This window comes from Panulirus ornatus, chromosome 56 (genome assembly GCF_036320965.1).
Source record: "Panulirus ornatus isolate Po-2019 chromosome 56, ASM3632096v1, whole genome shotgun sequence".
Classification (NCBI taxonomy): Eukaryota; Metazoa; Arthropoda; class Malacostraca; order Decapoda; family Palinuridae; genus Panulirus; species Panulirus ornatus.
The window spans coordinates 5,442,862-5,468,388 of NC_092279.1; the positions used below are offsets into that span (position 1 = coordinate 5,442,862).

Genomic DNA, 25,527 nt, shown 5'->3' on the forward strand with positions numbered 1-25,527 from the left:
CTTCCCTATACAATAGTTATACATGAGTTCTTAAGTTATGCTTCTACCATTGCATATGGAAAATGTTTGAGGAGACCGTTACATGTAGATGACATTAACTGGTATGAGCCCCTTATCGATGAGGAATTTAACATTTCTAATGATAACATACTTGATGACAAATGTATATTTGATAATCGTATGAGTCCACGGGGAAAATGAAACACGATAAGTTCCCAAGTGCACTTTCGTGTAATAATCACATCATCAGGAGAGACACAGGAGAGAAATATAACAGTCAGTTGATATACAACGAAGAGACAAAGCTAGGACGCTATTAGGTAAACATGCGATTGTCCACGACAGACAACAAGCGTTCATAAACTTATCATTTTACAAATTTTATCAACAATAAAGTTATCTAATTTGTATAGACCATCACTAATATTAAGATTATAATTCTTTGTGTATTTCATGATAGAAGATTCAATGATATTTCTCATGGTAATAGAGTTAATAACTGAGATGGCATTACTCCAGTCAATACAATGATCATAGTTTTTAACGTGATTGAACAAGGCATTTGATTCTTGTCCAGTTTTTAACGTGATTAAACAAGGCATTTGATTCGTGTCCCGTTCTTATACTATATTTATGTTGCTTAAGTCTAACAGAAAGATACTTACCAGTCTGCCCAACATAAAACTTATCACAATTTCTACATGGCACTTTATAGATGCATCCAGGAGAATTTTCTGGTGAATTCCTGATAAAGATATTCTTTAAAGTATTATTGTTGCTGAAGGCAACATTTACATTAAAGGATCTAAGCAACATGGGAAGTAAAGTAAAGTTATTATTAAAAGGGAGAACTAAAAGATTCTTGGTGTCAATGGGAGGTTTGGGCTCAACTCTATAAAATTATTTCTTTGTTAACTTAAGGGATTTATCAGTGAAAGATCTAGGGTACTTTAACTTAGATCCAATAGAATCATTTGCATTGGGACACTGTTTAAACATGGTGCTGACAGTCATGACATATCAGCAGCAGGCCATAAAGTGCTTAGTGGTCTCCCAGCAATAAACATTCACAAGGACAAAAAATTAGTTTTGATGCTTCATCTCTTTTTTTTTATTACTTGACAAGGTGAGCTAAATGTTTGCATTGCCATCCCACTTACCTTGTTGATTTTTCTGATTTGAAGTGAAGTTACTCATAGTGGAACCTGATGGAAAGAGAGACCTGAAATAGAGTGATACCATCAAGCTATAGGCAGAGGCAACGTGGCAGGGCTTTATTTACGTAGTCAGCAATAATGGTCAGTCATTTCAGTGATACTAGGGGTCATTGTTATTTTATTTTGGTGGCTTGTTATGTAAACTGTTGTCAGAAGTCATATACAGGGAAGATATTTACATATAAGCATATTTAGCTCACCTGTTATGAATTTTTGGTATCAGAGATCAGAGTAAAATCCCCTTTTAGAAGATGATTTTGGTTTTATATCAAAACAGGTGTTAAGTGTTCTGTTCAGTGACTGCTCATTCATTTTGGACATCTGTATATTAGTGAATATTATATATCTTTCTGATATTTGTGCTCAAATTACCATTTTTAGCAGTATTTTGCTGGGTCTGTGATTTGCCAGTGTGATGATATATAATTTCCTTATTTGTGAATGTTTATCTGCTATTGTTGTTATGATTTCTAGAATGAGTAGCAGAATGTTTTACTTGTTTAGTTTAGCATGCTAAAAGTAACCCTCACCTACCAGTTTATAAAAGTAACCTTCACCTACCAATTTACAATAGCTTTCATAATTCTGCCGAGGTAAATAGTTGTCATTTATACATTTTACTCATAAACCATGATTGTTTTAAGAGAGTTGTATATACTACTGACCTTCTCAGAATGTTTTATTGTCACATTCCATTTCTGTAACCATATTTGCATCCATCTTTAGTTACAAATTTCTGATGCACTTCTTTATGATTTTTCCAGGAATTTTGAAATATTGAACTGAAATAGTGAATATATAGATATTCATATTTTGGAAGTGATTGTCCCCCCCCATCATACAGTTCAGTTTCTCTCAGGCCAAAACTCAGTTTTATCTATGAAAATTCCTTTGAACATCTAACATAATGGTTCGCTGATAGGCTAAACTTAATTGTAGATATAGCAGTGAAGTTACTAGAAATATGAAATAAACTTAGTGGATAATTTTGTACTCAGTAATAGGAATACTTGTGTATTTAAAATGAGTGTTGACTTCTTCAGATACTATTTCTTCTATCAAAGGAGGGTAATAAGCAGGAAAAATGATAGAACATGCTTTCTTTAAGATTATCAAGGTAATATCCTGATAATAAACTGTGGTTAGCCCACCATGTGCTTGCTCATAAGCACAACCCTCTACTTGCCACCATCTACACTATAAAAGAAGGCTTTTGCCATAACTTCACATTTGAAAGATATCAGAGCACACATGGTCGTTTATTCTCATTAAACTCCAAGCTATCTGCAAGGAAGAGAAAAGAGGCTATGTTAGTGCATTCTTCGGGAAGGAAAATTTCTTGTCCCGAGATCGAAAGTCATTTCCTTCCTAACAGGATATAGCACTGGGCCAGGGGAACAAGAACATAGCGAAATAAAGTGTGGTAAGAGACTTTTTAACTTTGAAAAAAAGTGATGTTGTAGGTTAGGAAGAGGTGCTATGCACAGGCACCATTCATTGGAGTGTCCCATAGATATAAAGTAGAAAATGAAAAACGAAGCACTGATGATACCTTTAGTTACCATAGAAGTCTCTTTTATTGCTTGAAAGGAATGGGAAATACTTATGCTTTCTTCAATACCCCTACAATGACCATTATAGGTACATGGCTGTCAACCTGTCTGTTGCACAGTAACAGGGATCCTATGGAAGATGTATGGATTGTTGGATGATCTAAGCAATGGGAAAGAATTCTTTGATGTATCAGATTGTTAGGAAATTTAAGAAGAGTAATATGAGATATGTTAAGAAATATGGGACTTAGTGATTTTATCCAGAGTATGTAGGGAGGAGTGAAGCCTCCCCATCACCCACACCTTGCTTAGTCTTTGTCTTTGTTTATTTAGAGGAAATTACATAATAAGTGGGCCTAATTTGCTCTTTATATAATCCTGGAGTGATGAAGGACTATGATAAAGAACTAGACTGTTTCCAAAGAAAATTACTTCCAGCATTCTCTCCTTACAGGTCAGCCACACTCCCTGCTCATGTTCATTTTTTAGCATGAGCGTAATGTAATGATGTATTTCTAAATACGTTCATGTTATTCACTACCAGTGCTGTTTCTGTGTACAAAATTAGAGGGTGAAGCCAAGTTCAAGAGAAAAAACAAAACCCTATGGTATTCCTCCTTGCATGTGCCAAGCACTCCATCCTCACTCATCTTTGATGTGTGCTGTGTAATAATTTTAAAATTGTTTCATGTTAGTCACCACTAGTGTTGTGTTTACGTATGAAATAAGGGTTAAGTGTTGATCAGAATTTAAGAAAAAGAAACATCCTTCCCTTATCAGGAGCTGTTTTATGTCAGCCATGCCCACTCTACCCCTCACTCAGCAGTGTACTAGGATAGCACAAAAGTATTTGTGCACCATTTTAGTATTTACTCGTACTTGTACTTTCCAGCCTATCATTTCATATTTTTTTCTGATTTTACATATGTGCTTGGGCGCTGCAGTGAATACTGCTTTTTAAGAGTTGAGGAGGATAGGGAATTGAAAATTTTTATGTCCCAGTAGGTTAGGAATAGTTTTAAGTGAATCCACACATTTTAATTAATTCATTTCCTTTTTTGTTTTGGAAGTGAAATGGCTTTGTAACTTTAGAATAACTCGTTGAATGCTAGGACTGGATTTTTTTTATGAGAAATGGATATAAAGTCCTAAGAATGGGTAAAGTGAAGAATCAGGTTGTCATAGAGGTATAGCTTTACATGATGGAGAAAGAGATTGATAAAGTGAAAGATGAAGTTGCAAAATGTTATGGATTTATGAACAGATTGAGTAGAAAAGTGTAGCTAAGTGAGATGTTGAGTAGAAATATACAAAACTGAGGGTAAAGCTATAAAATGTATTGTGATAGTATTTGTATGGGGGTAATGTAGCTGAGAAACCTTCAGAAAAGTATATAGCTGATGCTTTTTGATGGATTTTTTGCATGAGCTACCCTTCTCTTTCAGTGGAGAAAGCTTGTAGATATAGCTTAACATTTCATTTACAACAGTAGACTTTGTGTTTTCAAAAAATTATGATTTAGGCCAATTATAACATATTCATTGCAGAGATATAATGAATCACCCTAGATAGTATTGCAGTTTTTCTCTGATTGAAGAGCATGTTGACCTCAAATTAGATAGGGATTGATGTAACTGTTTCATAGAATGTTCCAAAAATAAATCATGTGATTATGATGCTCTGCATTGGATTCAGATAGTGTTTGTCTGTTTGTTAAAAACTGGTTTTAGAGAGGCTCACTCAACTCAGCCCTGCAATATCAGCTGTAGCATTTAAGTTGATTTTCAGTATTACAAAGAAATCATACTTCACCGATAACAGAGTTTGAATATATCAGCATTGGACATTTTATCCTGTTGATATTAAAGGAAACTTTTACATTATTTTGCCTTTCAGTATTTTAAGATTCTTTTATTATTTATGCTTCTTAACAGAGGCTCAACAAGAGGCTGAAGTATCCAAGCGACGCCGTGATTGGGCCTTTAGTGAGAGAGACAAAATTGTCCAAGAGAGAGAATCCATACGAGCTCATTGTGACAAGCTGCGTCGGGAGCGTGACCGAGCTGTTTCAGATTTAGCTGAAGCTCTACGTGACTCAGATGACATGAAAAAGCAGCGTAATGAAACCTCAAAGGAGCTAAAGGAACTAAAGTAAGGGGTCCTCATTTTATAGAGTTTTACTCATCTAACCTTGATAATGTATTTTTATCTGTGTCTGCATTGTAAATTCTATGTTTCTCTATAAAGCAGAGAGGCTTGTCCAAAACCTCCAAAGAATCTCATACTCAGTATACTTTTTTTATCTTTCTTATGAGACCCTTTACTTCCTCATTTTATCCCAGGATCTTACTCTGTTTTGTTTTAAAACCCAAAAACCTTGGGGCCAAGCAGGATCCAGATTATGGAACTTGCTAGGTTTAGGGTACTGATGTTGCCAAAGGGGTCTAACAGCATAATAGATTATCACTTAACCTGAGGAGTTTTGATACACAGTGTGGAAGTTTGTATATTGTTTTTTGACATTACATGCTTTATGTAGCAAAAAATTTTTTTTCTGGTCACAAGATAGCAGTTAGGTTTTGGTAGTTTAAGATAGGATGCTGGTTGTATTAGTTGGGGTACTGGTCATTTTAGTTAGGATTACCAGTAATTTAAGGTTTGATGCCAGTTCTTGTATGTAGGGTGGTGGTTGTTTAAGGTATGGTGCCGGTTTTAGGTAAGGTGCCATTTGTTTTTGTCAGGGGCAGGTCATTTTAGATAGGCTGCCGGTCCTTTTAGGTAGGGTGTAATTTTAGGTAGGATGCTGGATGTTTTAGGCAGTGCTGTTCATTTTAGGTAAGGTGCCAGTCATTTTTGGTAGAGTGCCAGTTGTTTAAGATATGGTGCTGGTCATTTCAGGGACACTGCTGGTCATTTTTACATAGGATGCTGGTTGTTTTAGATAGGGTGTCAGTCGTTTTAGGTACAGTGTCGGTTGTTTTAGGTACAGTGTTAGTTTTTTAGGTACAGTGCTGGTTGTTTTAGGTACTGTGCTGGCCATTTTAGGTACGTTGCTGGTTGTTTGAGGTATGGTGACAGTTGTTTGAGGTATGGTGCTGAGTCTTTTAGGTGCAGTGCCTCTATTACATAGTGTTCCAGTGGTTTTAGGTAAGATACCCAATTATTTTTTCTTTTAGGTAGTGTGCAGGTTGTTTTAGATATCATGCCAGTTACTTTAGGTACAGTACCAGATTTTTTAGGTTAAGTGACGGTTCTAGGCATAATGCCAGCTGTTTTAGGTATGCTGCTGGTGCAAGATATGGTGTTGGTTGTTTTAGAATTGGTGTCAGTTGTTCTAGGTATATACCAGTAATTCTAGGTATGGTGCCAGTTATTTTGGGTATGGAGTTAATTGCTTTTAAGTACTAAACTGGCATGCATAAACTAATAGAAAGACAAAATAACCCAATGCTTTATATTGCTATTTGAATTCCTCTTCTCTTGGAGTGTTAATTTTAAGATTGTAGATCAGCATACTTATCAGCACAGCACAGCATACTTACCAGTGCAGTGCAGTATTCTAAACAGTGCAGCACAGCATTCATATCCTTGCAGCACAACATGTCTATCAGTGTAGCACAACTTTCTAATCAGTGTAGATAAGCATTCTTGTTTTATAGCAGGATGCAAGATATGGGACAACTTTCATGGTAGGGTGTATTACAAGATACAGCCCTTATGGTAGGGTGTACGACAGGGAACAACTCTCATGATTGGGTGTAAGACAGGGGACAACACTCTGGTAGGGTGTAAAACAGGGGACAACCTTCATGGTAGGTTATAAGATAGGACACAACTCTCTGACTACACTTTATTGTGTGACTTTGCAACCAGTGAGAGGGAGAGCTCAGGTGGTAGCATATTGGCCCCTCCCAATACCCCAGCTGACTCAAGGATTATCCCATCCCCTACCTTTGGAGCAACCCATTAGGTAGTAGGTTGTTGACAAAAGCCACCCAGGGTGGTGGTGCTCAGAACCATTGTACACCCTTCATGTCAGGATTGCTGGTCTTACTTTCTGTTATCAAAACAGAACTAATGGGCTAGTTCTACCATCTTCTTACAAGCACCATACACCTACTCAAACTTTGCTAATTATAGCTGTTTTTTTCACATCATTACTTTTGCCAATTCCTGTCCACTCTAAGATTTTAAGTCTTATCATGACAGAGTCCAATAAATCTATAACCCTTAGTCCCTGGCATCATGGGGTGCTAAGAATCTATGTATATCTGCTTGACTCATCTGCCAATGAGAGGGGAGGGCTTTGGCATTAGAAGTACCAGCCCCTCCCACAATGTTTCTCTCTTTGTTAGACCTTCCTCTTTTTCTATTCACTATACCAACATTTGTGGTCTCTTTAGTAACCTCTCCTATGAACATCTTTTGTTCAGTACCTCTCCTAATATCTTACTTCTCTCTGAGACTCAGTTATTTAACGATGTTCTCTAGTCCCTTTCATATCTAACTATAACCTCCACTCATGATTCCAGTTCAAAGATGGTGTTTGTGCTTATTCTGACATCATCACACTTGTCACTTTGCTCAAGGACCATGAGTCCCCAAACTTTGTTGTCATGTGGCTCAAGGTCTGTCTCCCTTCTATCACAGTTTTCTCCCTACTACCACATTTTTCTTGTTTCTCCTATTGCTCTCCTAATGATATAAATTTTATATCTTTTTTCGACTGTCTAAACTCCTGCCATGAGACTGTGACATCCTCTCACCTGTAAGCCGAGAACCTCTTCCTCGGGGATGCCAACATTGACCATAGGGAATGGTTGAATTCCTACCATACAGATGGTGGAGAAATTGAAGCCCTCATGTTCTCAATTCTTACTGATTTAGAACAAATTATCTCCCATCCTACCCTTATTCCTGACCACTGTTACCAGTCTCCTAATATTCTGGATTTGTTTTTCACCTCTAGTTCAATGCACTGTAAGTGCACAATATTGCCCCCTATTGGTTCATCTGATCACACTCATAAATGTATCTATTCTTACATCACCGACCCTTCCTGCAGCCCCTTCTAAGCGTAAATACTGGCGCCTCAACAAAGTTGACTGGGATAACTTATGTAAATTCTTTTCTGACTTTCCTTGGGTAGATTACTGTTTCTTATGTGTTAATGCTTCTGTCTCTGCCAAATGCATAGCAGAGGTTATTTTTGCGGGAATGGTAGCATTTATCCCTTCCTCCAAGATGACCATTTCGTCCAATCTATGGTTAAACTGTTCCTGTTCTAAGGCCATTCAGGGGCACGGGATCAGGCATATAGGGCTTGGAAAAACTCTCCTTCCTCTGGCTTCCATTAAGCTTTTACTACTGCCCATGATCACTGCAAGCATGTTATCCAAGAGGCAAAGCATTTCTTTATTCAGAGGAAGTGCGATAACCTCTGCTTATCATTTACTGATAGGTCTTTCTGGTTTGTAGCGAAGGGCATCTCTAACAACTTCTGTCACCCTACCTTTCCTTCACTTTTCCTCTGTGATGGTACTATATTTGTCTCTCCCATAGATAAGCATCTCTTTTTGGTTCCTGTTTCTCCTATAACTCCACCATGGATGATTCTAAGTTTCCTTCAGTCCCAGATGCTCCTCTTACTAATCCTATGCCCCTTCCCATCATCTCTTTTCAGACTGCCTGAAAAGTGTTTCTCTCAGGACACAAGCAAGGCTTATGGTCCTGATGATGTCCATCTCCCTGTACCGAAAGAGTGTACCTCTGAACTTCCATCTATATTTGCCTGTCTCTTGCATTTCTGTTTAAAAAACAAAACTTTTTCTTCTTGAAGCATGCATTGGTACATCCCATCCCTAAGAAGGGTGACCGTTTTGACCCCTCTAACTATCGTCTTATTGCTTTGACATCTACCATTTCCAAAGTCCTTGAATCCCTCCTTAACTTCCATATCCTTAAACGCCTCGAAAATCACAGTCTTCTCTCTGGTCACCAGTATCGCTTCTGTAAGGTGAGATCCACTGGTGAAATTCTTTCCTATCTTACTAATGTCCGGTCATCATCCCTGAAAGATTTTGGGGAGTCATTTGTAGTTGCCCTTGACATATCTAAGGCTTTTGACAGGGTGTGGCATTGGGTCTCATCTCTGAGCTCCCCTCTTTTGGCTTCCCCCCTTCACTTTGCTCCCTCATATCTAGCTTCCTCTCTAGCCACTCTGTCTCTTTGGTTTTTGATGGATCAGCCTTCCCCTTTTTCTTCATGAGCAGTAGTGTCTCTCAAGGTTCTGTCCTGTCCTTCCAGTGCACTCATATGCTGATGACTCAGCACTGCTTTCATCCACATCCATTACTTCTGCTCCCTCTTCTCTCATATGACCTGCATCTTGTCTTGACACAGCTTCCTCCTTAAACTCAGACTTGGACAGGATATCTCCATGGGGGTACACAAAGACTTGTTAAGTTTGATGCCCCCAAGACCCAGTTTCTACCCATCTCTATCAAAGACTCCTCACATCTCTCATCTCTTCTTTGATGGTTCTGTGATTCCACATCTCGACTCAATGAACATACTTGGTATTTCTGTAACATCCACTCTTTCTTGGAAACCCCTCATTACAAGAATAGCTAAGTCTGCCTCTTAAGAAATTGGGTGTTATGTTTAGATGTCGGAAATTCTTTTCTTTTGAACAGTTTCTCTGTTTATACAAAGGATTGATTCATCCTTGTATGGAGTACTGCTCTCATATCTGGGGTGGTTCTAGCTTTGCATCCGTACTTGACAGAGTTGAGTCGAAAGCAGTCCAACTTGTAAACTGTCCCAGGCTAACTTCCAAACTTGAACCACTTTCCCTATGCCACAATGTTGGTTCACTTTCCCTCTTCTATGGGTATTACTTTGGTTTTTGCTCCCAAGAGCTGGCTACTTGTGTGCCCACACCACTAACTAGACTACGCAATACTCAGCAAGCTGCTGCATCACATGATTACCGTGTGGCCATCGGCAACTCAAGGTAGGTCATTTTGATACCTGCTTCTTTCCCTACACATCAAAGCTTTGGAACTCTCTTATCTTCTCACGTCTTTCCAAATATCAATGACCTGGCATACTTCAAGAGACAGGCCTTGATATGGACTTTTGTCAATGACTGAAACCTTCATCATAAAAAGAAATGTACATAGAATGTTATTGTTCGTGGTGAATACAAAACTGACACAGAGTATTAAGGACATGTCAGTACTGGGGTTTTGATTTGGTAGTTGCCATTCCCAAGAAGGCAGATGTTTTTAGAAGCATATGTCATATCTCAGAATTTGTTACTTTTTGAAAGATCATTTTGGTGTCAAAATATATATTTACAGTGTCCAGAAACTCAACTACAACTTTTTTTTTTATTGATCTGACCAGTAGTTTACCTGTTTTAGAGATTGTAGATAAATGTGTGACAAATTACACTCTTTATTGAATAATTGTAGCACTTTGATATGAAATTCACTGATAGAAACATAAATTAAACTAACATTTGTACTTGTAAGCCCCAATGCTTAACTTATGCTCAAAATATTAGCACATTTTCCCATATATTGTATCAAGCAAAAATCTCTTACTTCCATAGCCCTTACACTCCAAGAGTCAGCATATGAAGACTTACATAGCTGGCTCCAGGAACCATGATTTTTTTTTCATACTTGATTGCCATTTCCTTTGTCAGAGGTAGTGCCATGAGCTGACAGAGAAACACTGCATCTACTCACATCGATTCTTTAATTGTCTTGTGTAATATGCCAAAACCACAAGTCCTTATCAACAACCTGGCCCTACAGCCCTTTCCATGTTTTACTGTGGATGATTCACATGCCCTGATTCAGCCCATTGAGGGGATGTCAATCCCAGTATACCACACCTTTCCAATTCACTCTATCCCGTGCACACCTTTCACCCACCTTCATGTTCAGGCCTCAGTTGCTTAAAATCTTTTTCACTCTACCCTTCCATCTCCAATTTGGTCTCCCTGTTTTTCTTGTTTTCTCCACTTCTGACACATATATCCTCTTTGTCAACCTTTCCTCACTCATTTTCTCTGTATGTCCAAACCATTTCATCATACCCTCTTCAGCTCTCAAATACATTCTTTATATTGCCACCATCTATGTTACCCTTTCATTACTTGCTCAGTCAAACAACCTCACACCACATATTGTCCTCAAATATTTCATTTCTAATACATTCACCCTCCTCTGCACAGCCTTATCTATATCCCATACCTCACACCCGTATAACATTACTGGAACTACTATTCCTTCAAACATACCAATTTTTGCCCTTCCAGTTAACATTATCTCTTTCCACATATTTTGCATCGTTTGCAGAACCTTCACCCTCTATCCCTTTCTATAACTCACTTCTGTATCCTTTTATCCATTCATTGTAATGTCCACTCCCAAGAATCTAAGACACTTCACATCCTCCAGTTTTTTTTTTCATTCAAACTCACACCTAAAATGACCTGTTCTTCAACCTTGCTAAACCTAATAACTGTGCTTTTATTCACATTTATTCTCAATTTCCTCCTTTCCCACACTTTTTCAAACTCAGTCTCCAGCTTCTGCAGTTTCTCACTAGAATCCACAACCAATGTTGTATCATCAGCAAACAACAAATGCCTCATTTCCCAAGCCCCTAAAGATTGCATACTCACCCCTCTCTTCAAGACTCACACATTTACCTTTCTCTCCACCCCTTTCATAAACAAATTGAACAACCATGGTGACATCACACACCCCTTCCACAGACTATCCTTCACCTGGAACCATTCACTCTCTGCTCTTTCTACATGTACATTTGCCTTGTACCCTTGATAAAACTTCTAACTGCTTCTAGCAGCTTTCTTCCTATATCATTTATTCGTGTAACCTTTCACAAGGTATCTCTGTCAACCTTATCATATGCTTTCTCGAGATCCGTAAATGCCACATACAAATCCATCTTTTTCTCTTAAGTATTTCTAACACAAATTCTTTAATGCAAGTACCTGATCCATGCACCTTTACTACTTCTGAAACCACATTGCTCCTGCCTAATATGATGCTCTGTATTTGCCTTCACCTTCTCTTTCATTACCTTCGTATACAACATACTAGATATGTTCAACAATCTTATACATCTGTAGTTTGAACACACACCTTTATCCCCCTTCCCTTTATACAGTGGTACTGTTCCTGCATTCTGCCAGTCCTCAAGCACTTCACCATGATCCATACATACACTAAGAATCCTTACCAAGCAGTCAACAAGTCACCCCATGTTTTGATATATTCAACTGCAGTGCCATTTGACTCACACCATCTTGCTGCATTTCATCATCTGCAAGGCTTTCACCACCTCTTCTCTCTTCTCCAAATCACACTTCATGATTCTCTCATTTTGCATACCACCCTGACCTAAACACCCTGCATCTGCCACTCTTATCATCAAACGTATTCAACAGTCCTCAAAATACTCACTCCATCTTCTCTTTACATCATTACTATCCATAATCACTTCCCCTTTTTCCCCCCTTCACTGATGTTCCTATTTGTTTTCTTGTTTTTTTTTTTTGCACAGTATTAACCTCCTTCCCAAACATCATTTTATTCTTCCGAAAGTTTACTAATACTTGCTTACCCAAACTCTCATTTACCCTCTTTTTGTACCTTTTCCCCTTCCTCTTGACCTCCTGCTGCTTTCTGTTATACATCCCTCAATCATTTACCTTGTAAGTATTGCCCTAACACCTGTCTTTTCTCTTTTTCTAGCAGCTTTACTTATTCATCCTACCATTCACTACCCTTTCTAATCTGCCCACCTCCCGCCTTTCACATGCCACATGCATCTCTTGCACACGCCATCACTGCTTCCCAAAATACCTCTCATTCCTGACCCGTTCCCCTTGCTTCATTTTCTCTCATCTTTTGCCATTATACACATAATCTCTCCTGGTATTTTTCACACAAATCCCTATTCCAAGCTCACTCTACAAATCTTCACCCTTGCCCCTACAAGATAGTGATCAGACATCCTACCAGCTGCCTCATACCACAGAATGATCTTTGATTTCCAATACAGGAAGGGATTTTCAGTTTAGAGCACTTTTATTCTTTTGAGATACTTGGAACTGTACCTAAGGTAGTTGCTGCAGTCAAATCCTCAGGATGTGTTCATCAGCAGTTCAACAGTTTGTTTATTAAATTTCCAGTTTTCTTTGCAGTTAGTTGCTATGAGATTTTTGAAAAACATTCGAGATGCTAAAGAATTCTCAAGAAATTGCACAGCTTTGATTTCTCACAATATTCCTCAGTTAGTTCTGAAGTTTTACAAGGTTTCTGAGACCTTTCCATAGTTTTTCAGATTTAATAGTAACCAGCATGACTGGAACAAAGATTCCCCAATCAAGGCTATCTCAGATGAAAAGAAAGAAGGAGAAAAAGAAAGTAGAAATTAATTTCTCACACTTTACCATACTTTCATTTCATTCCTTTGATTGTCGTACTTTCCTTAGTTCAATAATGTCCAATATAATGTAGTTGAGTTCATCATATTGATTGTTGTTCCAGAATACCTTCCACATCATGTTTCAAGGTCTTCAGAAAAGTAACAAGTATATGTTTCAGTATATGTTTTTTTTTTTTTTTTTTCCCCAAAAGAAGGAACAGAGAAGAGGTCCAGGTGAGGATATTCCCTCAAAGGCCCAGTCCTCTGTTCTTAACACTACCTCGCTATCGCGGGAAATAGCGAATAGTATGAAAAAAAAAAATATGTTTCAGTGAGCGGATATAATGTATTCCATTCAGCACAGCCTGAGCATTTTTCACACCAAATATCTGGGACTTTACATCATCCACATTACTACCTGCTAGCACAGTGAAGAACAACTATAGTCAAATGGAACAAACCAAGCATTTGACGAACATCATCAAATTCATCTGGTGATGTCAATACAATGTAGGCAGTAGTATGGAAACTTCATCACAATCTATCAGTATAACAGGTTAAGACACATGAGAGCAAACATTTTGAAAACTCTTCATGGCTAAATGTACTTTGCCATTGTGCTTTGAGAGATTAAGGTGTGGAAATCTTGCCAACAAGATACTTTGCCATCAATTGCTTCATATGATACATTGTTACAGTTTTAGCTGAAGTTCTTGGCTACCTTGAAGTATTTGCATAGCTTTGGTCAAGGTCTGTTGTGATGGCCAACTAGTTGGCATGGTAGCATTGAGAGCAGCTTGCATCTTCTCTCCTTCAAGAGTATGGATAAGACATTTGATTCCCAAGAAGTAACATCACCCGATTAATCTTGGAAGAGGACCATGAGTGTGTTGTGTGTGCCAGAAATGATGAGTGATCTTTAAAGTCAATTATCAGAGCTCTGAGAGTGCTGTTGAACTAACATAATAATAGTGCTCTTAGATCTGTCAGGTTTCCATTTCTGCACACCATAAGCAACCATCAAGTTTCATCTCAAAATGTCACTGCACAAAACTTTTTACCTTGAATTAGGCATAATACTTTCTATTCAGCATGATTGATAACATATGGAATGATTTAATCACTTAGATTGGATGAAAATAGTACCACAGATACTTTTAAGGATGGAATAGATATGATATTTGGCACTGAGTCCACAAGTGACATTAACATACTTCTTGATTATGTGAAAAATTTGCTGGATTTTTTCTTGGAGACATCTGAGTGGCTTTCTATTCTTACTACAGTAATCAAAGTTTCTGACATCTTCCACTATTCACTGTTCATCAAACAGGACATGTGGTGCCCTTTTGGCAATATCTCTATGCTTGTATTCTGTTTATCTCCTTAATTTTTGTGCAAATTGTTTTCCAAAATTTTTCAGATTGCATTTATTTTTTGATGTAGTTATTCATTAGTATTTTGATAATTATGTTGGTTTACTTATATCAGTATATTAGATATTATCTCTCCCTCAGATAATTTCAAAAATCTTTGTAACTTCAGGGAAAGATTAGAGGCAGAGCAGGAGAAGGCAGCTGTAGTACGTCAGTTGGCAGCACACAACCATTCCCGTGACTCAGCAATAGATACCGACATGCAAGAGTGGGAAATAGAAACACTACATTTACCTGTTGTAAGATTTGCACTTTTTCCATCAAGTTTTTGTACAGTTTCTATGTTTGTGCGTAATTACCTATTAGTACCATACAGGGTGAGTGATGTACACTCATGGGAACTCATATTTTCAACTTTCTTTTTAAACGGTTTATACTGCTGGTACTTACAGTTTTATCACTAAACCTATTCTGGCCATCCTTACACTATAATAGTACACCTTCACAATGAGATAAAGATCTTCCCAATATAGTCCTACCTCAACATGCTCTGCACTCATTCCTATGCTACAGCACTAAACTCCTCCCACCCAAACCGCTCTACAACTTATCAGCAACCCCCAAGTTGAAATAGAAAGCTTACATGTGCCTCATACTTCAGTAACCTCTGCTTACAAATCCTCCCCTACTCAAACAAACTTAACAAAATGACAATACACTTACACACACAAATAATCCAAGAACCATTAAAAATCAAACCTTCTAAGTCAGTCTCAAACTCCAACCCACTAGACATACACCCAACAAAAACCACACTCCCCAGACAAACTTAAGTCACTCTCACTCACTTACACTCTGGACATCATCTATCGTTACAACATAACCTGTACCATTTCAACATAACCCATGACCCTCATTTCTATGATGCAGTTACCATAAAGACGACTCCGAGCACTTACTTGTTTATTGCCCTGCACCCCTTTACACAAAGCTTTACACACATCACAACACTTTATAGCATGTGGTCCTGACCAGTGGACAAAGCCAGCTTTCTGAGTGCTGCAGGAGTCTCAGGTTATAAGGGACTCCTGGACCAGGAAATAAGTCAGTGTAATTTGAATAATTGTAGATATATGTAAATGTTATCCCTGGGGATAGGGGATTAAGAATACTTCCCACGTATTCCCTGCGTGTCGTAGAAGGCGACTAAAAGGGGAGGGAGCGGGGGGCTGGAAATCCTCCCCTCTCGTTTTTTTTTTTTTTTTAATTTTCCAAAAGAAGGAACAGAGGGGGCCAGGTGAGGATATTCCAAAAAAGGCCCAGTCCTCTGTTCTTAACGCTACCTCGCTAACGCGGGAAATGGCGAATAGTTTGAAAAAAAAAAAAAAAATGTAAATGTATGCATATGTGCGTGTGGGGGCATTTATGTATATACGTGTGTATATGGGTGGGTTGTGCCATTCTTTTGTCTCTTTCCTTGCGCTACCTCGCTAATGTGGGAGACAGTGACAAAGTATAATAAAAAAAATGATATGTTAATGTGTGAAAATAGGTGTAGATATTAACCAAACATAGTGATATGTGTCCTTTGGTGACTGTGTTAAAAGGCTCACCCTCCCCACCCCCTCAACCAGGGATTTACATGTTATAGTTAAGTTTATGTATATATATATATGTCTGTTGTGGATGAGAGACCCTGGGAAGTGAGTCAGTTGTTGTTCGCTGATGATACTGCACTGGTGGCTGATTCGTGTGAGAAACTGCAGAAGCTGGTGACTGAGTTTGGTAAAGTGTGTGAAAGAAGAAAGCTGAGAGTAAATGTGAATAAGAGCAAGGTTATTAGGTACAGTAGGGTTGAGGGTCAAGTCAATTGGGAGGTAAGTTTGAATGGAGAAAAACTGGAGGACGTAAAGTGTTTTAGATATCTAGGAGTGGATTTGGCAGCGGATGGAACCATGGAAGCGGAAGTGAATCATAGGGTGGGAGAGGGGGCGAAAGTTCTGGGAGCGTTGAAGAATTTGTGGAAGTCGAGAACATTATCTCGGAAAGCAAAAATGGGTATGTTTGAAGGAATAGTGGTTCCAACAATGTTATATGCTCGCGAGGCGTGGGCTGTAGATAGAGTTGTGCGGAGGAGGGTGGATGTGCTGGAAATGAGATGTTTAAAAACAATATGTGGTGTGAGGTGGTTTGATCGGGTAAGTAATAATAGGGTAAGAGAGATGTGTGGTAATAAAAAGAGTGTGGTTGAGAGAGCAGAAGAGTGTGTTTGGAAATGGTTTGGTCACATGTAGAGAATGAGTGAGGAAAGATTGACAAAGAGGATATATGTGTCAGAGGTGGAGGGAACGAGGAGAAGTGGGAGACCAAATTGGAGGTGGAAAGATGGAGTGAAAAAGATTTTGAGTGATCGGGGCCTGAACATGCAGGAGGGTGAAAGGCATGCAAGGAATAGAGTGAATTGGAATGATGTGGTATATCAGGGTCGACATGCTGTCAGTGGATTGAACCAGGGCATGTAAAGCGTCTGGGTAAACCATGGAAAGTTGTGTGGGGCCTGGATGTGGAAAGGGAGCTGTGGTTTCAGTGCATTATTACATGACAGCTAGAGACTGAGTGTGAATGAATGTGGCCTTTGTTGTCTTTTCCTAGCGCTACCTCACACACATGGGGGAGGGGGTTTTTATATCGTGTGGCGGGGTGGTGATGGGAATGAATTAAGACAGACTATGAATTATGAGTATGAATTATTATCCCTGGGGATAGGGGAGAAAGAATACTTCCCACGTATTCCCTGCGTGTCGTAGAAGGCGACTAAAAGGGGAGGGAGCGGGGGGGCTGGAAATCCTCCCCTCTCGCTTTTTTTTTTAATTTTCCAAAAGAGGGAACAGAGAAGGGGGCCAGGTGAGGATATTCCCTCAAAGGCCCAGTCCTCTGTTCTCAACACTACCTCGCTAATGCGGGAAATGGCGAATATTATGAAAGAAAAGAAAGAAAGTATGAATTATGTACATGTGTATATATGTATATGTCTGTGTGTATATATATGTATATGTTGAGATGTATAGGTATGTATATTTGCGTGTGTGGACGTGTATGTATATACATGTGTATGTGGATGGGTTGGGCCATTCTTTTGTCTGTTTCCTTGTGCTACCTCGCTAACGCAGGAGACAGCGACAAAGCAAAATGAATAGATGAATAATGTTTATATGAGGGGATGGGCCATTCTTCATCTGTTTCCTGGCGCTTCCTCGCTGACACAGGAAACAGCGATCAAGTATAATGATAATAGTTAAGTTTAGTTGGAATGTGAATTGGAATGGAGAGAAGTTGGAGGAAATGAAGTGTTTCAGATACCTTGGAGTGGACATGGCAAAGTTGGAACAATAGGAGCTGCAATAAGCCATACAGTGGGTGAGGAGCAAAGGTGCTGGGTGTATTGAGGTATGATTGGAAAGAGAGATGACTGTCTCTGAGAGAAAAAATGGGCGTGTTTGATAGTATAGTAGTCTCGATGGTGTTTTATGGATGTGAATTGATGGGCCCAGGATGACAAAGTACAGAAAAGGGTGAATATACTAGAAATGAAATGTCTGAAGACAATATTTGGTGTGAGGAGGGTTGATTGAGTAAATAAGAGAGGAGGAAGATGTGGTAACAAGCTGAATAGGGTGTGATGAAATGATTTGGACATATGGAGAGGATTAGGTATGAACAGATAATACCTACCTATGGGTACCTATGAAAATTTTTTTAGTATGACAGCAGGGCTAGCGTGTAGTACTCACCACTTTACTTATGCATGTTGGAAGTGGAGGGACCAAGGAATAGAGGAAAACCAAAGAGGGAATGGAAGGATGGTGTGAAAGACTTTTTGAGTGTTTTGGGCCTGAACATTCAGAAGGATGTGAGGTATGTAAGAGGTAGAGTAAATAGAAGCAATGTGGTATACAGCAGGCAACCTGTTGTTAGTTGGCTGAACTAGGGCATCTAAAGTGGTCAGTGGAAAGCAGAAAATAGTCTGTGGGGCCTAGTTGTGTATAATGGACTCTGGTTTTGGTGTTACATATGACAGCTAGAGAGAGGTTATGAGGGATTGAGGCCATTTTTTTGTCTTTTCTTGGTGCTAGCTCACAGATGCAGGAAATGGCAAACAGATATGAAAAAATATGTTAGTAAAGGAAGTTATGGCGTCAAATGAGTGGAAGAGGATAACTGTCATGCTTATTTTTAACCCTCAATCTGATCCGTCAGTTGAAGACATGTACAAGACTGCTTTCATCATGTGACAGTTTGATCTTTCCCACCTCTGCCTGAATATCAAGCTGACTTGCAAAACCATAAGTATCCTAGAGTAGTTTCTTCTGTTGCTAGGAGAGCATGAGAAAATATTTTACTTTCCTCACCACATCTACAGCCATTATGATAGTGTGTCCACAAAAACAAAAGTCCACACCCCAGACATTTTCATAGGTGATACACGGCTAAGGTTTATTTTGAGTGGAAGCTTATGATGTTCTCAGGGTGAAATCATCATACATTTGTTCAGCCAAATAAGAAAGAAAAAAGTGATGAATATATTTACATTTAAGAGTTACTTCCGTAGATTGGTATTCCCTGTGATAAGAACCTTAGCTTGGCTTATGACTTGAAAATAATTACATTTTATCCATGAAACTTAATGATTTGAATTTCTTATTCCTAGTGACTGTGCTGCACTGCTGGCAATACAAGTGTTGTATGGGACACCATTTCTAGTTTGCTCTGCATGTCCATTACTACTGACAAAACTCGTGTTGTTTGTGGTAATGGTAGGACCAGTTTACCTGATATGAATTTTTTAATTGCAGTTGTTGTCCAAAATTAAACATGAACTAGTAGCTTGAGCAAGTGGCCTTGCTGGTCTTGTATTGGCCCAGAAATTAGTCACTCATACTTGAATCCTGTTTTTGATGACTGAAGGACTTCTTTCCATTGATTTATTTTTTTTCTCTCAGTATATGTTAACTAATATATGATTTTCAGGGTGTTGTTTCTGAGTCTGATGTTGGCTTTGTAGTGGCTGGAGGCCGGGATGACCCACATTATGGAGGCAGTGATGGAGCCATTTATGTTACAAATATTGCCAAAGATGGCCCTTTTGAAGGGAAACTCAGGTAAAGCATTAGATATCTAATTATGGATATTGAATATAATCAAATGTGCTTTGTATGACATTTTGAATATGTGCCTATCTTTTCTTTACAGTGAAGTGCAGAGACTTACTTTTAAGTAGTCAGATAAGAAAAGATAAGATTAGATGTTTTTACTGTCAGATTGCTTACATGATACAAAAGGAAGTTCTGTATGGCTAGAAGCTCGATTCAGTGTTACAAAGTATAAGAATTATATAATGAAGATTATGAAATGATATCACATAAAAGTACCAAAGAAGTTAGCTAAATCCCCTACCCAACAGAGAGTGAGACATTATACCATTACAGTCTTCACATTAAACTACAAATCATTAAGAGTTCTTGCATCAGAAGCTGCATTGATGATGTTACTCACACTTGTGGATTTAAAGCTAATTCAGGTTTCAGAATTAGGATGAATACCATAGACAGCTAGAGATTGAGTGTGAACGAATATGGCCTTTGTTGTCTTTTCCTAGTGCTACCTCGTGCACATGCGGGGGGAGGGGTTGTCATTTCATGTGTGGCGGGGTGGCAACGGGAGTGAATAAAGGCAGTAAATATGAATTATGTACCTCGCTAATGCGGGAAATGGCGAATAGTGTGAAAGAAAGAATATATAATATATATATATATATAGGGGATAGGGGAGAAAGAATACTTCCCACGTATTCCCTGCGTGTCGTAGAAGGCGACTAAAAGGGGAGGGAGCGGGGGGCTGGAAATCCTCCCCTCTCGTTTTTTTTTTAATTTTCCAAAAGAAGGAACAGAGAATTGGGCCAGGTGAGGGTATTCCCTCAAAGGCCCAGTCCTCTGTTCTTAACGCTACCTCGCTAATGCGGGAAATGGCGAATAGTTTGAAAGAAAAGAAAGAAAAGATGTATATTTCTGTGTAATGTAGTATATATATGTATACATTGAAATGTATAGGTATGTATATGAGCGTGTGTGGACTTGTATGTATATACATGTGTATGTGGGTGGGTTGGGCCATTCTTTCGTCTGTTTCCTTGCGCTACCTTGCTAATGCGGGAGACAGCAACAAAGTATAATAATGATAATAAAAAACCAGAGTTATCCATTTCATTGTGCTTCTTTACAGCAAGACATCCTTTATTCATCCTAATAGCTTGATTATGAAGATTTTGGAGTAATGTCAGAAAAATTTTCATACTTCTTCACCATTTCTGACATAGCATGTTATTGCCATGCACTTCCTCGATTTTCCCCTTCCCCTTGTTCCCTCCACTTCTGAAATGTATGCCCTGTTAGTCAGCCTCTCCCTTCTCTGATCCTCACCATATGTCCAAACCATATTGGCACACCTTTTTCAGCTTTGTCATGCATACTCTTCCTACTACCACACCTATTGCTTACCATGTTATTTCTCATTCAGTCAACCTGCCTTTCACCTCATATTGTCCTCATACATTTAATTTCCAGCTCATCCATCTTCATTGATATGTTTTGATGTATGACTCATGCCTATCATCTATGCAACACTGTTGGGACTACTATATCATCAAACATATTCATCTTTGACCTTACAAATAATGACTTACGTTTCCACAGTCTCCTAAGTGTGTCTAAGACCTTACCCTTCTCATCCACCCTATTGCTTGCTTAAATTTCCATCAACTGTCATTCATATCTACTCCCGGTTATCTGAAATACTCCACTTTGTCCAGTTTCTCTTCGTTCAAAGTAACACTTCACCAACTTCTCTCTCCACTGCTAGACTTAATGCCCTTACTTATATTCACATTAACTTTCAGCTTTCTTCTGTAATATGCTGTCCCAAACTCAGAAACCAGCTTCTACAGCTTTCACTGGAGTCTTCTGCAAGAGCAGTGTCACCAGAAAACATCTGACTCCCCTTTCCCAACAGACTACAGACCTGCCCCTTTCTTTTCCAAGATACTGACATCTCACATACTTATCACAGACCCACCTTCACCTGGAATCACTCATCTTCCTTTCTTTCTACCCATACACACATCTTACTCTCTTGATAAAAACTTCTCTGCATCTATTAGCTTACCTCCCAAACTATATATTTGGAACACCATCCACAAAGCATCACTCTCATCTTCATTATGTGCTTTCTGCAAATCCAAAAAGTCACATACAAATAATTTTGTTTTGTTGAGTATTTCTCACAAATTCTTCAAAGCAAACACCAGAGAGATCTAGCAGAAAAGTGGGTGGCACCAAAATTAGAGAGATTAGTAAAGCAGGAGGTTGATAGACATAAATCTAATTATTTTTGGATTAGAAAAAGATCATATAGTAGGTAAGGAAGAAAGAGAAAAGGAGGAGGAAATGCATGTTGAAGAGTACTGGAGGCAATGGGACTGCCAAAAACAACTTCCTTGATGAAGGAAGGGTGAAAAATTGGAAGTTCTAACCAAGACCTTTAACCAGGAATCACCCAGCCAAAAAGTACTTTAAAAGCTAAGAATTTTAAATTCATGATGCATTTCAGTGGGATAATCAAGTGTAATAGAGAGGGAGAAAAGAGTATGAAGACAGAACACTGGAGATGCCACAAATGGCAAGAGAATGGAGCATCCCTGTTAGAACTGCAGTTAGGGCAGGATTGTCAGGAGATGGCAATGTCAGACTGAAAGTAATGTTTCCAAATGTGGATGGGTTAACAGTTAGTGGTAAAGAACTAGGATTTAAGGATTTTCAAGGGAAAGTGCACATGATATTACTGGAGTTATGGAAAGTAAGATTATCCATGAGATTAACTCTCACTTGTTCTTCCCAGAGGGGTACATGAAAACAAGAAAGGAATGGGAAGGTAAGAGGGGGAGGATTAGCCCTCTCAATAAAACAAAACCTGATGTTTCTAAAATTAGTGAAGGATGCTCCATTCCAACAATATAGAATGGGAAGTGTAACTATGAAAGAAGAGCATTTTGGTATTGTTATTATATAATCCTTCATGGAATTGTAACAAACCAGAACAAATACACAGTGATAAGAGTGAAGGAACAGTTATATGGTACTTGATGCAGTGAAACACTCAGTTCTTAGAGATGGTAAACCACTGATAATGGGGAATTTCAATCATGAAGAGATAGATTGGGGGAATGTGGATTCTTATGGTGATAGGGAGTCATGGAGATGCAAGTTTTTAGAGTAGATACATAAAATTTCCTGCACCAGCATGTCACAGAGTATACTAGAATGAGAGGGACTGGTACACCATTATTACTAGTCCTTATCTTCACATATAATAGCATAGATATTGAGAACTTTATATACCATACACCAGTTGAAAGAAATGCTCATTAGATGCTCAAGTTTGAATTTTTGGTAAAAGAGGACATTAAAAGAGCAGTGGGGAGACAGAAAATAAAGAGGCAGTATAATCATGGAAACTACACAGACCTCAATCATTTCTATGGCACCATAGAATGGGAAATGGAGTTAAAGAACCAGGGCATTGTGTTAAGAGTATCCGTTAAATTTGCGGTGAAGGAGTAAAGGCATGGATACCTCAAGTCTCAAATACAGAGGGAGAGGTAAGAAAGAGCAAGGATTGGGTTTATAAAAGATGTCAAAGCAAAGGAGTTTCAAGATGAGCAGTGACAAAGATGTAGGTAGCACTTATATAGCTAGCATTGATGGTATAAGAGAGCACAGAACAAGTATAGTAGCATTAGAAAAGAGGAATAAAGAAACCTTAAAAAGAATGTTGTGGATAAGGCAGCTGAAAATTCAAAATAACCTTACCTGTACTTTGCCTTACCTCATCTCACCTCACCTCACCTCACCTCACCTCACCTTACCTTACCTTACCTTACCTTACCTTACCTTACCTAACCTTACCTTACCTTACCTTACTTTACCTTACGTTACCTTACGTTACCGTACTTCACCTTACTTCGGGTACTGCTTCAGAACTAAAGATGTTAGTCATGTCCACTGAGGGGTAACTCAGATCAAGAAATGCAGTGATATTTTTTGTTTGTCTTTTTGAGGTGAGTTCAGGACAGTTAAGTAGGTGTTCAGTGTCTTCAATGCAGCAATTGCATTTTGGGCATGAGGGATCTTGTGGCAAGTTGAATTGATACTTTTAATATTAGAGGATGGGTGGTGTCCAGAACATAAACAAGAAAATGGAATTTATATGTATCTGGAGAGCTTTATTTCAGATGGTTGTATGTGTGGTGGAGTGCAGTTTAAGACTGGATTGGGGGTACAGATATTTAATACTTGTACTGTCATTAAAGTGTGAATGTGACTTTTCATTGTTTGTTTTTTGGGTGACTGGATTAGGGGTACAGATATTTATTACTTGTACAGTAATTAAAGTGTGAATGTGACTTTTCATTGTTTTTTGGGGAAGGAGAATTTGTTCATATAAATTGCTGTAGTAAGAGTAAGAGACATAGGTGGGCTTTTTTTCATAAAGGTTGATGATTGGTTGTGGCATGGTTTGGCTGGGAATATTTTAATGCTGTCATAGAGAATTGGGTGCTGAGTATATTGAAGTGGAATTGTATTGAAAAATGATTAATTTTTTTTTTTTTAAATGTTTAGTGTCTGATTTGAAAATGTGACAGTCTTAGATTTTTCGTAGATCCAGTGCCTCAGGTGTTACCTTTTTTAATCTCAAAGCCTGCAGGAAAGTTATTATCCTGCCTGGCCATAGGTGTCATTATCAGCTGTGTTAATGTTAATATCCATGCTTTGTATCCTTGCTTTATAAAGGCAAGCTGGTTGATGGCTTAAAGTGTGTCTTTGTCTTACACCAGAGATCTTAAGGAAAGCTTAGTCTTTTCATTTATCATAGCACTTAGGAATGATGGCATAATAGTGGAAATATATCATTGATTTGCCAATCTCATGAATGGTAAAGGGTATGTTATAGATGTTGATTTGTCTCATGATATCAGTAGCAGGGGTTTCAACTTTTTGTTTTGAACTTGAAACTTATTATAGGCTTCTTGAATGGTCTCTCATCCTGTACATATGTTGTTATAAGTTGTCCTTATTTTACTAGCCTCACAGAAATCACAGCCCTAAAGGATTGATCTTTTCCTCCTAGTTTTACTATGACTTCTTTTTCATCACATTCCTGATTTTCTTCTTTTTTTGAGTAAAAGCAAGTAGATTTAATAGTAGATATGTGGAACATTTGCTAACCGGGTCCTGCTGCCTTTGATATCAGGTATTTTTGCATACTAGAGCTTTTGAGCTCATCTCTGGTGTGCTCAACCATGTGTTGTCACTTAGATTTTGTCACAGTGTAGAAAACTTTTCTTTGCTCTTCATGTCAAAGTTGGGAAACGTTTGCCTTATATTTGCCTTTCTTGCATTCAAGGAGACTTAAGGATGTGAAATCTTATGTAATTTTTTAACAACATATTAACCTGTATGCAATTAATATTTATTTACTCTTGAATTTTTTCAGGGTACATGATCACATAGTTAGATTAAATGGTGTTGAATGCCAAGGAGTAGACCGTGGTAGTGTATATGCAGCAGTAGTTAATGGTGGTGGATGGGTCCACATGACAGTCAGACGTAGACGAAGTGGAGGTCGCAGTCTACACACAGCCCACCTCCACTGCCCACACAGTTCACATCATGGCCTGACACTTCACACAGGAGTGTACATTGCAAATATCCTTCCTGGGAGCCCAGCAGCCAGAGAGGGCAATTTGGCTGTTGGCGATAGGGTGCTCAACGTAAGCTGAACTTGCTGTTTGCTTTG

At 38.5% G+C, this 25,527-nt stretch overlaps 1 protein-coding gene across 3 annotated transcripts in view; it reads left to right on the forward strand.

Annotated features, from left to right (window-relative positions):
* The window catches only part of Dlg5 (Discs large 5), a 591,115-nt gene that overhangs the window by 494,997 nt on the left and 70,591 nt on the right, over positions 1 to 25,527 (forward strand). For all 3 annotated transcript variants that reach the window (XM_071693695.1, XM_071693696.1, XM_071693697.1), the window contains 4 exons: positions 4,705 to 4,921; positions 14,789 to 14,918; positions 19,648 to 19,778; positions 25,225 to 25,501. In XM_071693695.1, coding sequence (XP_071549796.1) covers positions 4,705 to 4,921; positions 14,789 to 14,918; positions 19,648 to 19,778; positions 25,225 to 25,501 — 755 coding nt within the window. The remainder of the gene's footprint in view (positions 1 to 4,704; positions 4,922 to 14,788; positions 14,919 to 19,647; positions 19,779 to 25,224; positions 25,502 to 25,527) is intronic.